At 37.6% G+C, this 16,971-nt stretch overlaps 1 protein-coding gene across 50 annotated transcripts in view; it reads right to left on the minus strand.

Annotated features, from left to right (window-relative positions):
• PPFIA2 (PTPRF interacting protein alpha 2) overlaps positions 1-16,971 on the minus strand; it is a 454,616-nt gene that overhangs the window by 31,729 nt on the left and 405,916 nt on the right. For all 50 annotated transcript variants that reach the window (XM_070599410.1, XM_070599421.1, XM_070599415.1 and 47 more), the window contains 2 exons: positions 7,984-8,065; positions 3,470-3,670 (listed from right to left, as the gene is read on the minus strand). In XM_070599410.1, coding sequence (XP_070455511.1) covers positions 3,470-3,670; positions 7,984-8,065 — 283 coding nt within the window. The remainder of the gene's footprint in view (positions 1-3,469; positions 3,671-7,983; positions 8,066-16,971) is intronic.

The following is a 16,971-nucleotide window of genomic DNA, read 5'->3' on the forward strand; positions in this document are numbered from 1 at the left end:
TAGCTCAGGGCTAATCTTCCTCAAAAAAAGAAACAACAACAACAAATCCTAATTACCTTGTCTTTTTCTCTTGAGTACTTGAGGGAATGAACAAGATACATCTGGCTTAGGAACCCAAACCCCAAACTCAACACACAAAAAAACTTGCAGCATCAGGACTAATTGCAGTGTTCTAGGAGACATGATAACATTTCTCTAAAAAATAAAACAAAAAACTCTGCTTTTGCATTTTCAAAATGTGAATCCTAATATATAACTTCAGGTGATGACCCAAGGGTGTTTTAATCTGCATTTTAGGCAGTGGATTCATTACTAGAAATTTACATGTAATTTTTGTTTTACAAATCAAATCATGTTTGAAATATATTAGAAATAGGTTAATACTTCCATGTAGATGGAGTCAAAAAGAAAAAGCACTCAGTCGATCATATTTAAAGCAAATAAACAGCTTATCTCTTATGTAATTGCATCTATATTTGGCAAAAGGCCTATATCCTCTGTGAATAAAGAGATTTTATACATTAGTAAAAAGATGAAAACTCCTATAATGCTATATAAAAATGGAAAATGTTATGATTAAGCTATTTATTTGAATACTAAATCAATAAGCATATGAAAAAAATTTAACTTTACTAGTAACTTCAAAATGTAAATTTAAGCAATGTGATAATCAGTGTGAATAACAGGGAGGGGAAAAGGCTACACAATACAATTTGGCAATTAAAATTTAAAAGTGATAAGAATACAAATTCCCTATACACAAATATTTCTGTGGAAATGACCACAGTTTATGCAACAATATAACTACACATATATCCACTATGGTATTGTAAATAAAATGAAAATTGTTAAGTAAGCAAATGTCCAATATTAGAGATTTGGTTAAATAAACTATAGAATTTCCATGAAGGAAGTATGCAGCAATTAAAACTGATATTACAAGTGCATATTTACTAAAATGAGAAAACTGTTCATGCTATATTAATAAATTTTAAAAGAAAAGTGCAAAATAATATATTATGTGAAATAATCTTTATAAGAAGATAAAGGAAGTAGACTGGAAAGGTCTCTATCAAAAGGGTAATAATAAAAAAATTATTAATTTTTAATAATTAAGAATATATTACCTGTCTTTCAAAACATTAATTCTTCTTTGAAGCTTTATTCAACCAGAAGTGAGTTCTCCTTCTTTGGAATTCCACAGCACTTTGCTTCCACCTCACATTTAGGAGTTAAACCATATCATCTCCTACTACACCTACTGGTGAACACATCTTACTTTTCTTACTATAGCTGCTCTCTCTGAGTCAGGGCATCCATACTTCATATCCTCCACCACAGTGGGTAGAGTGACTTGTACAATCATCTCTTTTTTTTTTTTGGTGAGGAACATCATCCCTGAGCTAACATCTGTGCCAATCTTCCTCCACTTTGCATGTGGGATGCCACCACAGCATGGCTTGATGAGTGGTTTGCAAGTCCGCACCTGGGATCCAAACCCATGAACTCTGGACCACCGAAGTGGAGAGCGTGAACCCAACCACTACGCCACTAGGTCAGCCCACAATCATCATTTTTAAGACAAATACTGACTATCTATAATTTGCCAGGCGCTGAATTAAGGCCTGGGGACTATGGAAAACCTGATAATATCCTTGCTTGACCTTGTGTAGGGTAAATCAAGAAGAGAAAATTATAAAATGGTTTTTATAAGTCTACAGACTGGTAACCAAGAGTGGAAGCAAACCAAGACTTTGGGGCTTTGTAGAGGAAGGACAGTCAGGAATCGTTAGATGAAGGATGAGTTGTGGAAGGACGGAGGCCCTGGAGTGGAAGGATGTTCCAGGCAGAGGGAGGAGGAACTGGAAAACAGCTCAAAATCAACCCAGAGGATAGAAGTTTAGGAAACTGAAAGTGCTTCCATGTTGTTGGAATCCTGACCCGAAGAATGAAGGTTTGAGGGGAACTGAGACGAGATCATGGAGAAGCTCGGAGGCTCTCTTCACATCTGTTCTTTAAACAACCGAGAATGCTCTTACCTTTAATAATGCATGATTTAGTTCCTTCAATTGGTTTAGACATTTTTAGAAAAATAGTTCTTAATTATTCTATTTTGTATCAAGAAATGGATTAGGATACTGAATAGAAATAATGAAGTTTATTCTATTTTTCAATTTGAAGTTGAGACTTCAAATGCTCTTAATTTTGCAAGATTAGGAATTTTAAATATTTTTGTTTGCATTTTCTCTTGGGAGGAGAGTGTTGATGTGAACCAGTTATGATGCTTCTCTCTCACCTGGACATTATTCAGGCAACTCATCATCAGATCTGAATTCCGTTTACAATAAGTGTCTTAATGCCCTGTTCAGTTTTTATTTTAAACGTATTCTGAATTATTTGTCAGCTTCAGTAATACTTCAGCTATAGTATACAACATTTACACACATTTAAAATCGTATACGGAAGAGTTTGTTAAAATATATTTTTTTTCCTACATGTTATTTAGGAAGAATTCAAACTGGAATTATACAAGAAAGATAAATTTTTTTAAATTTCACCTTGTATTTTTGGCATTAGAATCTAGTATGCAGGGAAGCAATATTAGGGCAGATACAATAAAAATGAAGTAAATTCTCTAAAACTGTTTGACCATATATGAAAAGTTATACTCAAGTTAATCTCGTGCCTAAAACTACAATAAATACCACTTTTCTATCTTTAACTCACTACTCAAATTTACCCCATTCTTTCATATTTTATTATTCTGAATAAGACATGGGACCAGAGAAATACAGTTAACATCAGAAATCATATCTTTATCAGCAAAAGATATAATTCGTAAGTGGACAAAAGGAAGAATGAATATTATTTGGGAGTTTTCCTTAGTGTTTGAATATGCCATCTGGCATGCCTTTTTAAAGACATTTTGTTCCTTCTAATATTAGAATAGGGATAAAATGATGCAAGGAATAGGGATTTATAAATGAGAGAGAAAACATTTTGAAGGAAGGACTTCACTTGGCATTTATAAAACATCAAATATCAGTGTACTTTCATAATTATGAAAACTGTTTTAGAACTAGTGCGTTAAGCATGGCATCTTCAGAAAGCACTAATGCCTACAGCTCATCTCCTGAGATGTAGATTACATTAAAAAGAAGAAAAAGGAACATTCTGAAAAAGAGCAAACTTGAGGTCTTGTTGCTTGGAAGAAAAATCAAAGCTTTAGTCTAGATGCCAGCTCAAAAGTCTATCTTGGTTGCAGCCTTTCAAGTCTGAGAGAAATCACAGCTCCTCAACTGAAAACCTATTAAAAGCAGCAACAAGGTTAATGAAGAGCAAGCTAAATCTCTTTAGAATAATTCATGCTGACACTGAAATGTGCGCTGTCATAATTTCACTCTGTGGACTTAAGAGATGCTGCTATTTGCCCAGCACTGGGAGGAGGAAGGAGCGTAAACTGACTCACAGTTCTGGATGTCGGAGGAGCCGAAGGACTTGTCAGGGAAACCATTTCCTGGATTGCTAATCGGAGCTTTAAGCGATGCAGAGGATTGCTGATTCCAATTTCTCTCTGAATCTCAGTGTCTGATAAAGCAGACATGATGGCTCCACTCTTCACATTGGCTCGGCAAGCTGCCACGTACCAAGCAGGCATCCCCAGCCAGAGCTGTTCAATAGGAAGAAAAAATGCACACACAGATTATAATAATAGTTAAAATTTTAGCGTCTTTTATGTGCTAGGCATTATTCTAAGTACTTTACGTGTGTGAACTCATTTATTGCCATAATCCTATGAGATAATGCTATTATTATTTCCCCAGAGGAGATAGAGGCACAAGGACACTAAGTGATTTATTCAAATATACCAGCTAAGCGGTGATGGAAATAAAGATTTGAAATCAAGTCTCCAGAGTCTGAAATTAACAACTAATTTATAATATTAGGGATAAAAATAATAGCTGCACAGCACCAAATTCCGGCTTGGGTTTAAGAACAAGGAGAAGAGCTACGAGCTGCATTTGGTAAAGGCTCAATCAACATTTGTTTAATTAGTGACTTCAATTTCTAATTTTCCTTTGGAATTCCGAGTGCAGAGAAATCGTCACAGAAAGAGACAGCTCTACCACCTGCAGCCTTGAGATTTTGATCAAAGGTGGTAGTGTAGCTAAGCCACATTTCCAATCGACCTACCTACACTATGTGACAGTTGTGTGAACTTAATTAGATGCTATATATGAACACAGTTTTGGGGGAATGAAATGATGTGCTAATGGAAGAGACTGAAGTTATAAACGTCTGGAAAACTTGAGCTAAAGAGAATAACAAAATGAATAATGCATTAGAAATTAGGGATTCCGACTTTTCAGCTTCGCTGTGAGGCTCTGGAAAGGCAATAAATCAGCAGCGCAGTGAGCACAGCACAGGGTCTGGCACACACCTCAAGCACCGGGTGAATGCCAACGCACATGCGTTGTGTTGGAGCACCTGAATTACATACACTCAAAGAGGAATATTCTCTCACTTTGCCCCCATCATTAGCTGCAAGGGAGGAGAAGGGCACATGCAAGTGAGCAACTTAAATCTTGCTCTTTAAATGTCCCAAATACTGACTATTTTGGTTATTTTATTTGTTGACATGAACAGGTTGAGAAAAAGGAGAGAGAGCATAAGAGTGAGAAAAAAGGAGAGAGTAAGAGAAAGAAGAAAAACTATAAATCAGCAAAATATAATGCCAAGAATCAGAAGGCTTGGACTCTAATTCCTTCCCCATCATTGGCGAGTCATGGAACTCCTCAAAACTTCAGGCTTAATTTGCTCATTTGTGGAAGGAAGAGAATCCAGCTGTATTATTTCTAAGGCATTGAGATAGGAGGTCTGTAAGAGGGCTCTCAATGATCTCCACCTTCTTATATTCCTGCCCTGTGTGATCCTCTTCCTCTAAGTTTGGGTTGGACCCACTGACTTACTTTAGCAAATAGACTATGATAAAAGTGATGGGATGTCACCTTCCAGATTAGGGTACAAAAAGACGTGTTAGGTTACAAAAAGACTGCGGCTTCACTGCTGCTAATCCTCTCCCCTCTCTCCTCGCCCAGCTCTCGTTTCGGGGAAAGCCAACCGCCATGTTTTGAGCAGCCCTGTGAAGAAGCCCACAGGGCAAGGAACAGATGTTTCTGGCCAACAGGTAGCAAGGAACTTCATTATGACTGTGATAAACACAAGTCAGCTTGGAAGTGAATTCTCCCCAGGGCAAGCCTTGAAATGACTGCCGCCCTGGCTGGCACCTTGCTTGCAGCATTGGGAGAGACTTTGAAGAGAGGCTGGAGCTAAGCCACGTCCAGTTCCTGACCCACAGAAGCCACAAGGAAAATAAATGCTAAGTTTTGGTATAATTTATTACATAGTAATAGATAGCTAATACAGATGTCCTTTTATTTTAAAAATTCTGCCATATTAAAAAGATACTTACCTCCATAGGGGAAAAAAATAACAAACAGCCAAATCTTTCAGTCAATGTGGCCTGGGCTGGGACCGAGATAGGAGAGAGCGGGGATCTAAGTACAGTGCATGACTGAAGAGTATATACCGTTTGCCAGCAGGTTAGGCACAAGTAATTCACCTCACCTTGAGAGACATGAGTAGATATGATGGAAGATGGGACTTGACTTCTTTACGAAGTTAAATTGTTCAAAATAACTAAACATCTAAATATACCTTCACTGGACTCCAATGATTTCCCACCACCTCTCTTCTAAGATACTTGGATTTCCACACTGGTTAACATTACTCAAGTGGTTGCCAATGCGCTGTTACCAATGTCATCCCCGATTAGACTTTTACAAAGTTTTTGAGGTGGATAAACGGTGTGTGACGCATCAGACTTACTTCTACCCATCACCGTAGCAGGCTGTGTACTCAAAGAGGTGCTAAAGGAGGTCATCGTTAAGAGCTCTCATTCGTTGGATCACCCGGCTCATTCGTCTTGTTTATTCCATCTTATAATTTGAGTCACTTTAAGAAGCACATTAGGAGCAATTTCTGTGTGCTCAGGATAGGTTTAATTAGCACAAACTTCACAGCCTGTCATTTCCCGGCCCCTTAATGTCAATAAATCTGTTTCTTTAAATGAAGAATTTCTTCATCACTTGCCAAAATAGCAGCTAACTCCCTGTCCAACTGTGGCTTATTTTATTGGAGGGAAACTGAACAAAGAACTCCATCAGTTTCGAGGGTCGCTGTCTTAAGCATTTTGTCTTATAACTGATTTTTAAAATATAGTGATTTTAAAGACATGTTTGGAAGAAGCAGCTCTGATCACTAACAAAGCTGAAAATTTCCTGGCAGGAGAGAAAAAAGTAAAGAAAGACACAGGCTTCTTTCACTCCGTCAAAGAAAAAACTCAAAGCATGTTTTTATATTTATACATATGAGACTTCTTTTGTTTTGCTTATTTTTGGTGAGGAAGGTTGACCTTGAGCTAACATCTGTTGCCAGTTTTCTTTTTTTTTTATCTTTTTATTTTTACTTCCCAAAGCCCCAGTACATAGTTGTACATCCTAGTTGTAAGTCACTCTAGATGTTCTGTGGGATGCTGCCACAGCATGGCTTGATGAGCAGTGTGTAAGTCCGCACCTAGGATACGAACCGGTGAACGCAGAGCGTGGGAACTTAACCACTCGGCCACGAGGCTGGCCCCAAGACCATTTTTTAAACTAAAATGGGGGAACCAGCCCTGTGGCCGAGTGGTTAAGTTCGTGCACTCCACCTTGGCGGCCCAGGGTTTTGCTTGTTTGGATCCTGGGCGCAGACATGGCACTGCTCATCAGGCCATGCTGAGGTGGCGTCCTACATGCCACAACAAGAGGGACCCACAACTAAAAATATACAACTATGTACTGGAGGGATTTGGGGAGAAAAAGCAGGAAAAAAAAGAAGATTGGCAGCAGTTGTTAGTTCAGGTGCCAAACTTTAAGAAAAAAAGAAGAAAAAGAAGATTGGCAACAGCTGCTAGCTCAGGGGCCAATGTTTGAAAAAAATAAAATAAAATAAAATGGATTTTACTTTTCCCTTATTGACTAATTAGTTAGCTCTGGATGTGATATGAGAATGAAGGTGGGTGATTTTATAATCCCGAACCATTTAAAACAACGGGTTCTAACTTCTTCTGCCAGGCAAGAAAGCCTACATTCTTCTTTGCCCTGACATCAGCATATCCTAGCAGCTGCTATCAGCCCACATCAGAGAAAAGAATGGAAGGGGCAATGAACACTACTGATAAGAGGTATGAAGGGGCCCTTTGTGGTCAAATATGTACTTCTTTCACTGTCTCTCTGTTCCTGCTGCCCTCCATTCTGAGCAGGTATTACTGTATTTTTCCAGACCTCTATGTTATGTAGGAAATGCTGAATGTAGTTCTTGTTTCATGAAAACATTCAGTTTAGACACAGAAGAGCAAAAGGGGATAAGTCTTCTCCTGCTTTATTCTAAGTGTCTAAACCTACCTGCGCCGTAGTCTTTAGAGAATTAGGTTCAGGAATTATACTACAAGCAAAGGCATGGTTCTCTATGCAATTTGGTGGCTGTACTATCTTGGAAAACAGTGTTAACTATGGAGATGGCTCTCTGTAACCTGCTGATGAGAAAGGACCCTGCACTGATGGATGGGGACAGATGTTTTCTTGTAAAAATAGAAATGTGGTTCAATAATTATTTATTTTCTTATTCTAGACATGAAGAGAGCGGAATTTAGAGAAACTTCTTTTTATCCAACTGGATGCTTCCTTCTGCCACAATCACAAGAAAGCATCATAGTAAAATCATAATATCCATAGGTCCCTAGTAAAAGCAAATATGCACTTTGCAAGCTATTCCAGGCAATTGGAAAGCTATGACTTCAGGAAGTTGTCTTTACTTCTCTCTAGAAAAACCTATTAAAGCAGTAGTGATTGACTTAACAGGCTTCTGGTTTAATAATCTCACCTCTAGCCATGCAACCACAGTGGGCCCATCCCATTGCGCAAAAGGTAATCCCTTTCTCCGAGCTTCTTCAAGAAGTTCATGCCTGAAGAATATAGCAAAGGTTATTAGTCAGGTAATATGGAAAAAGATGGCTGTGATTATATTTAATGACAGTATTTTTTAAAAAGCCAATAATCTTTCATTAGGTTTTTAGGAGATAATACAGAGTAACAGAATTACTTCTTCTGTTGAGTAATACATGCAGATCACCCACTGATTTTATTAGGAGTGAAACATTGACATCTAAAAATAATTTTCCCCAACATTTATTCACCAAAATTCAAACATTAAATGTTAATGGACTAAGAAGCTGAATTATATTATCAGCAAATGTTGTATCCCTTTAACAAGAAATTGATCCACATATGTATATTTAAGATTACATTTGGGATCTAAATATGGCTTCTTCCATCTGCCTTGCTTGCTTCCCCTTACTATTTCAATGGTAAAGAAAATGCATATATAGAGAGGTAGAAGATAAATTTGGTTATTTTAGCCCTATTCAAGTGCTATGCTCAATTATAGTATGCTCTCTGGGTCCAGGTGGCTATCACAGGAGTTAATTCTTTGCCTAGACTGCAAAATTTCTTCTGAGTTGAAGAGAAAGTAACTTGCATCACTACAAAGGAATGTAAAGTGTGCAATTCAATAGTACCTTTATTTTCATTTATAATCACTACTGTTTTTAATGAAAGTGAAACACCTCAATGACAACAAATGGTTGTTTCTGATAACAGAAAATGTAAACAACCTTGACAAATTCATCTTTAATCATTTTCCCCATTACTGATCCATTTACAAAATCATTTGTAAATCCATTTAAAAAACCAATTTGAGATTGTTCATTATCAAAATGGCAAGTATGTGTTTTCACTGAAATTCAAATTGCTATATGCCTGGCCAAGACTCTATTGGAAAATGTATTCTCTGTTCCTTAGTATGCTTTGATCTTACATACAAATGATCAAAACGTAATACGTTAATTTTTTTACTTTGGATGTGTGTCTTTCATGCTTAGTAATCTATCATTAAGATCATATATGAACTCCCAAATGAAGCATTTGATGATTTCCTATGATCAACCAATTAATCTCATTGTGGTGGACTACGTAATATTTTAAAATATGTAATCAAAAATGCCTTTCAACATGAGAGCTTTCCCTATTGGCGATGGATGCTACCAACAAAAATGCAGTGCAAAAAAGAATCAAGGAGGCAAAATAAAAAATTGAAGTTATAGCAGTTGAAGCAACAGATAAATTAACTGCTGTTTCATTGGAGGGGATAGCAAGGGAAGTCTTGAACTGTTATGCATGTAAGCTATTCAGCACTTGGGAAAGTGAACAGCGACACTGTTGCCCTGAATCCAAAGTGAAAACTAGGTGGGCTTCCTCCACCATCACCCTCAGGCTTGCCAATGACATTCCTTCATTACAAACCAGACTCAAATGGCCTGGTCTTGCTGTGATGAATATATTGATAGAAATGTGTTGAAGGGTCAAACAACCAACCACCAGGTACTTATTGAACACCTGTGGAAATAGAGACACGGACCCTGTTTTCCAGGAGATCCCTGGTTAGATAGAAAAAGCAAACACATGAAACTATCTGAAAACATAGTACAACACATACACAAATAGATGCACATTCTGATTCTGAGGATTTGGGGAAAGGATTTAATAGCAATGGAAACAATTGGTGAAGGCTTTGTGGCAACTGGGCTGGCTTTGAAGGGAAATTAGGAAGGAGATGAGGATGGAGCTCCAAGCAGGATAAGCAGAAAGGGTGGAGGAGCAGAGGCAGGACTGAGCGTGGACTAAGTGCAAGAAAATTGAGAGTAGGTCTCCACAGAGCTGAAGAATATTATTAAGGGCTCTAACATTATATCCATTAGGGAAAGGAACACTTCCAGTTATGTAACAGCTGAATGGCATTAAAGGGGAAGAAACAAGTATACATTTACAATTGGTTTTTGCTACATTTAGTAAAAAAGCAAGCAAATATGCACTCAACACCTAGAAAGCATATAACATTTTCACAAGTAAATTATAAAAGTTGCACAAAAGCCATTTGTAAAAACAAGAACATTTTAACTGTGAAACTTCTGACTAATTCCCTAATAAAAATGCACCACACAAGCTGGAGTGATCTTGTCAAAATTTAAGTCAGATAATGTAACTTCTTTGCTCATAACCCTCCAGTCACTCCCTGTCTCACTGAGAATAAAACCTGAAGCAGCGTCAGGATCCACCCTATCCTCTCTGTCTCTCTGACTCAATTTCCATCGCACCCAGCAAGACTGGTTTTCTTGTTTCCTGGAAACAGCTCAGGCCTCTTCTGCCTCAGGACCTTTGCATCTACTGTTGCCTCTGTCTGGAATGCTCATCCCCTCCATCTCCACTTGGCTGACTCCTTCCCTACTTTAAATGTCACCTTCTGTCTGAATGTCTCCTCCTCTCCCTCCTGTAACCCCCACCAGACATTCCTTGTCCCCACTTCTTGCTTTATTTTTCCCATGGCACTTATCTTCTAACATAGAGTGTTATTTACTCTTCAGTCTGTCATCTCCTGATAGAAAATAAGCTCTTGAAGGACCAATGTTTTCATATATTCTGTTCAGAGGTGAATCTGAAGTGTCTAGAACAAGGTCAGACACAGAAGATGTGTTCAGTAAGCAGTCGAGAATGTTGAACATGTCAGCCAGTGCTTACATTTAGGTGCTTCGTGTTTTCGTAAATTATGTATCATAATATATTCTTTTGGTCCATTTTTTGAGCAATGTTGTCAGAACAGCACTAATTCCAGATGTTTCCAAGATCTGGTTTGGGATCCCTGACAGGAATCTACTTAAGATGCAATCCCATATGCTCAAATACTTGTAGTCTCTTTCTGAACAGAAATTTAATCATACAATTGTTTAGGAAATCATGGGATAATCTGGTCCTTTAAAATTTTTCTTTGTTTTTGTTTTGTCTGTTGTGTTTAAATCACAAACTCTCACGATATAATAACTTTAGTCCGCGTGTGCAAAGATAATGGAATAAGGGAGCTCAAATGCAGTGGATCCTGCCCTTTGGTCCACAGCTGACGGGGCCAAATCTCTGTAGAGGCCTAGGAGCGTACACACTTGAAGCTGTGCAGAAATAGGCCAAAGCAGGAGCAGATGCCTGGGGATCACACCAGGACTCCAGACCGGCTTTTCCTTAACCCAGGGCAGTATCAATTGTGTAAAGAAATGCATTGAAATTCTCAAAGCAATATTACATTTAATTCTTCTAAACTATTAAAAAAAATCTGCACCACACAGAATTTATGAGACATATATCTGAACATATCAGCTTAAGAGAGAAGCAACGTTAGAAAAATAAAGCAATATGGGCAATACTATAATAGCTGGAAATCACCAAGTTGAATACGTGATGATTTCCTAACAGATTATCAAGGGGAACGTTAATTGTATGGGGGCATGCTCGTCCTCATCAGATATTTTGGGTCTGAACTGTTCAGGAAATTCTAAATAAAAAAGTGATTTGGCACAAATGGCATTTTGGATATACTGGTCTTTTCTGTTCAACTGGTCCATATGTGGAAAGGTATGCATTCTCTATGTACCCCAGAATCAACCTTTTTAAAGGTCAAGTGACAGTTGTTCTTCCAGAGAGACACTGGGGTCACTTTCTCCAGTACAAATCTGAGTCTGAAAATTACTTTCCTTCTATTCAAGCCTACAGAAACATTTTTATTTTTCTTTCTTTTTTTCCCCCAGCAATCTAATATTCAATTATCCTTTCCCAAAGGACCACTTACATATAGCTTAAACATAACCTTATACATCAGATGGTTATGGGCACATGTTTTTGTTTTAAATTTTAAACTAGATTTTAGAGGACATCAGCAGAACTTCCTTTTATAGGGAGTCTCAGGCACAGGATTGTCATTGCCTCTGACAAAACTCAAAAAAAAAACAACAAGAAAAACTCCCTTACAAATTATAAGGGAAGGTCATTTTGAACCAGAAAATCTTCTGAGTCATTGAGTATTTTCAAGAAACACATTCTCATCTGCAATGAAGAACGCTGTTGGATCCCCCAATGGTCTCAGACTCTCTTGATATGGTGTCGAGTTACTGTAACTTGAAAGTAACACATTAGGAAGGCCCATCATGTGATGTGATGAACAGTCAGGTGTGTGAGTAATTTGCACATCCATACATAACGGTGCAGTGGGAAGCCCATGCTCATTACGCCTGATCTGAGGACAAGAACAAAGTGTGGCACCCTAGTAATAACTAGACCCCGGGATTTCTAGATAAAGGATTAAGAATGTGTAAAAAACGTAAATAAACCAAGAGCATTTGCCAGGTGTGTAACTTCTAATCCAGACTAATTTAAACACGTATGACTTTGTGTCAGTGACTCAATCCAAATGGAAATGTCTGGCTCCTCCTCTTTGGGTTTTACGTCTCTTCTCAACTACTGTGATTGTGACCTAATTGGTGGAGTATGGGGAGGGGGCTCAAGCTCTCTCTCCTGCATTTATAAGTACATTTCTGCTACATTAAATGATGTCCATGTGCCTCCATGTCTTATCTCTCCTCTTACTTTGTCTTGATTCTCAAGACACAACAAAAATACTTCTTCTCTGAAGCCATCCTCCCCTCACCCCTGAAGCAATATTTACTACTTCCTTTTATACACCCCACAGTACTAAGCAATCTTCCCTAGAATATCTTTAACATTTTATTGAATCAGAGATTTGGTCGGTTTTATTCTTTGCTGAAGACAAAACCTGGCACACGGTAGGTCCATAAAAATCAGATGACTGACTGCCTAACAACTTGGTTAGTCCCAGGGCATACAAAATCCCTGTCCTCATGCCCTTATCATAGGTGAGCACAAGTTTTAAGTCAACAAATTCCATAAAGTGTTCAACTCTGAGAAATGAAATTCATCAGTTACTCAAAAATGTCATAGGCCCTGGTGGCGGTAAAGTCTCCTCCCCAATATTCTTCCCAAGTGATGGTTCATCTCTGTGAGTGAACAGAGACTGTATTCTCAGACCACTTAGCCTAGGATGCTATTTTGGGATTGCCAATTGGTATAAGACCATCTAAATTCGACACAGTACCATTCTCTCTGTCACTCAGGATGGCCACTTTAGTCACCTTACATTTAATGCCTGTCAATTTTCCTCCGCACTTTCTGGTTCATCTTCTTTTACTTTCTATTTTCACAGCCACCATGTTTTTTTCTCAGCCTTTTAATTGGTCCTTCTCTCTAGGGTTCGTATCCTTCTAATACACTGGCATGAAAAAAATCTGCCATGATGGCAGAGCAGATCATACAGTGGCCTCTAAGGTCAGAATGCTTGGGCTCAATTCCTGGTGCCTCCCCTCTTTAACTGTGCATCCATAGACAAATCAGTTTAACCTTGTTGTGCCTCAGTTTCTTCATCTGAGAAATGAAGTTAACAACAACACCTACCTCAGAGGGTTGATATGAGAGTTAAATGAGAACATATACGTATTGTGATTATACACTGACTTGCACAAAGGAAACAGCAATTTATCATGGCACTGTCCTCTGAAAACTCTTCACTGGTTGCTCAAATGCTTAAAGTGTCACCCTCAACATGGATTACAAAGATGAAAGTTGGTTTAGTCTTGATTCACCTTTCTAATCATCTTCCCTTACTTCTAATCAGAAATGAAAACTTACTTGGGCAAATAACTTGTGCATGACCAATTCCACCTTTGCAAGTACCATTTTCCAGAGCTGGTAAGTTCTTCCCCACCTTCTTCGACTAGCAAAATCTTACAGTTTGCCTAAATCATGAACTTTCCTTTTATTTGTGATCATCCTAGTCCATAATGACTCTTTCATTATTTAAAAGCTGGAATCTTAGGGTGTCAGCATCACCATAGAGTTTGGTGATTAGCGCCATATGCATGGGCCTCTTCTCCCTCCCAAGACTCTAAAGTCCTGGAGATGAGTTTGCTCTTCCACTGCACTACACATTTTTATTTGCATGCTTTAGCTAAGCATATCTTCTGAACAATTGCTATATTGTAATCCACAAAACGCTCAGCATTGGCAGTCATCTAGGATCCTTGGTTATAGGGAGCTTTTTAAGTAGTCTAGGTTTTTGTTAACATCTAACTACTTATTGCACCTCGAAAAGGAATGAGAACTTTCCTTGACTGCCAAGTCTCTCTGTCTCTTGTTCGATAACTGCCCCTCCACACACTTTTTACAACCTCCAGTGAGACTTTTCTAAACACAAATATTTTATAAGCCTTGCCTACTTAAACACCTCCTCATTGTCCTAAAAATAAAGGTCAAATATCTTAGCATGACTGAAAAGACCCTTAGTGATCTGCTTCTGGCAGTCTCCCCAGCTTCTTTTGCTCAATCAGTACCGAAATATTTGTCATTCTCCAAATACTTCATCCTGTCTTACCCTCCACGACTTTGTATATGCCTTTTCCTCCTTCCTGGAACATCCTTCTTTGCATCACAATCGTGGCAAACTCATGCTTATCCTTCAGACACAGCTCATGCTTTATCCTTCCTGTTAAGATTGCAAGACCTCTCTCAGGCAGAATTCTCTCTTCTACACAAATACTATAACTTGTATATACTCCAGTTATCGTACTTATTATACCTTTCATTGAAAATTTTTTTAAAAATTAAATGTAATTAAATAAGTTTTACTACAATTTAATGTAGTAAGTACCATAATAGAGATTTATCTAATGTGCTCTCTTGTTCTGATGAACTGTTTCATATTTTTCTGAGATATCATGTTGGGGTTTGAAAAAGCAAAGTTTCTGCGTGTAGACAAATTAGGGTTGGGATTCCAGATAGTAATAGTTAACGTGCTTTCATCACTTACTATGTGTGATGTGCTATCCTAACTCATTTAATCTTCACAACAACCCAATAAGATACATACTGATACCCACTTGCAGGTGAAGACATTGAAGAACAGAGACCACCTGAGTCACAGAACCAGCAGGTGGCAGAGCCAGAATTTGAGCCCTAACAACCTGGCCGCAGAGTCAGCTCCCTTAACCCCTATACCATCCTTTAGGTAATCAACCTCTCTGAACTTTTCCTAACTGAGATAGGAGGACAATAACATCCACTTCATTGTTAGTGTTAAATGAAATGATTGTCAATCACTTTTCTATCTTTTCTTGTGGTTCATTTATATTTAGAAGTGGCATATATTTATTTGACCTCCTGGTTAATATATATATTGTCTCTCCACCCTCATTCTCACACATTTTAATCTTCAATATTATAAGAGAAAGAAAAAACTGACTTTTCTTTTCTGGTTATTCTTTGCTAACATCAGATTATACATACTGGCCAGAGGAAGGAGGTTAGTCTCATTTATCTAATTGGGATGGAAAAGCTGAATTTGTTGTAATTTGTTTTAGTTTAATTGATTTTATGTAATTGTAATACAAAGTAATTCTCTGGCTGAAAAATTTATCCTTAGGACTTATTCATTTACTGTGGCACGTGACGAGTACTTAGTTATTGATATAACCAGAAGAAATAAATATGTGGCTCAATAAGAACCAAGAATAAAACATAAGTCAAAATAATTTGACAGTTGAATCTACTTCTTAACAGTGTAGCACAGAGAATAAATCTTCCTTACATAACACTAGCAGTAAACTTCCATAGAATTCATGTCGTTATTAACTGTAAAATGTATCTTCTTCAATTAAAATTCAACAGCCAGGAGGGTAAACAGGATATGACATCCTCAAATTTCAATCAGACAAGGGGCTATAATCTTATCATTCAGGAATCCATACTTGTTGATAAATTCTATGAAAATCAAAATTACATATATGAGAAACTGTTTTAAATTCTGGTCACCAGATGTGAACAAAATTTGGTGCCATCCAATTTTTTTTAACCTCTGCAAGCTGGAAATACATATCTTAATTAACATAATTATTCTAAACAGAGTATGTCACAAATCCCATCAGCTGCTTTAGAACATTGATTGCCTGAATATACATATTTAGCTCCATACAGTTAAAAGTTTCAAATTCAACATTAACAAGGTTGACTTGATTTTGAATGTGCAGCATACTGTGATTTTGTGTGTGTGCAAACACAAGTGTACATGTGTTTGTGTGTCCTATTATGGCCCATTTTCACATGAAGTTGTGCATAAACATCCATTACACATTGAAGTGGTGTTCTATTTAGATTCCAAGAACACAAGCAAGGTTGTTTAGAATTAAAATAATTTGATTATATTAAAACCAAAGTTCATTCCGATTGAAATCTTTCTTCTTCAAGCTGCTCTGAGATGGAGGGTATAGTCTCAAAAAAGAAATTTAATTTATTTGTGAATTTGAGTTGGGATTTCTGTAATTTCTCTACTCACTTTATTTTGAATTTAATCACTTTTAAAACCATTAAAAAGGTATAAACACACACACATGCACAAATGTGACAGAGCAATAGAATTACTCAGGCTGTTATTGAAGACTAGAGGGGCCTGTATTACTTTTCATGTAACAGTTTCACTTTTGCAAGACACTGTGGTCTGTTCTCCCCAGACACCTGCTGATGGTAAACTGGGGACTCACTGGAGGACGGCTGGTGATTTTTCAGGTTATTTGACATCATTTAGACTAGATTGCTTTAGTGCTTCATCTAATTTTAAGGCCTCTTTAACTCAGATTTGAAGTTTATAGCTGCCATGCGTCTGAGATTATACAAATTTTCTCATACTCCTGTGAAGAGCAGGAAGTTGACAGTCATATTAGTAAGTACAGAGAATGTGTCAATCACTCAACAGTATGCAGCAAACAAATGGAATAGCTGGGGCTTAAACTCTTGTCTTCTGCTTCCTAATTCAATGCTCTTTCCACCTCAAACCCTCCCACATCTTCACTATAACTGCATTATCTTCTTC

Source organism: Equus przewalskii, chromosome 29, assembly GCF_037783145.1.
Source record: "Equus przewalskii isolate Varuska chromosome 29, EquPr2, whole genome shotgun sequence".
NCBI lineage: Eukaryota > Metazoa > Chordata > Mammalia > Perissodactyla > Equidae > Equus > Equus przewalskii.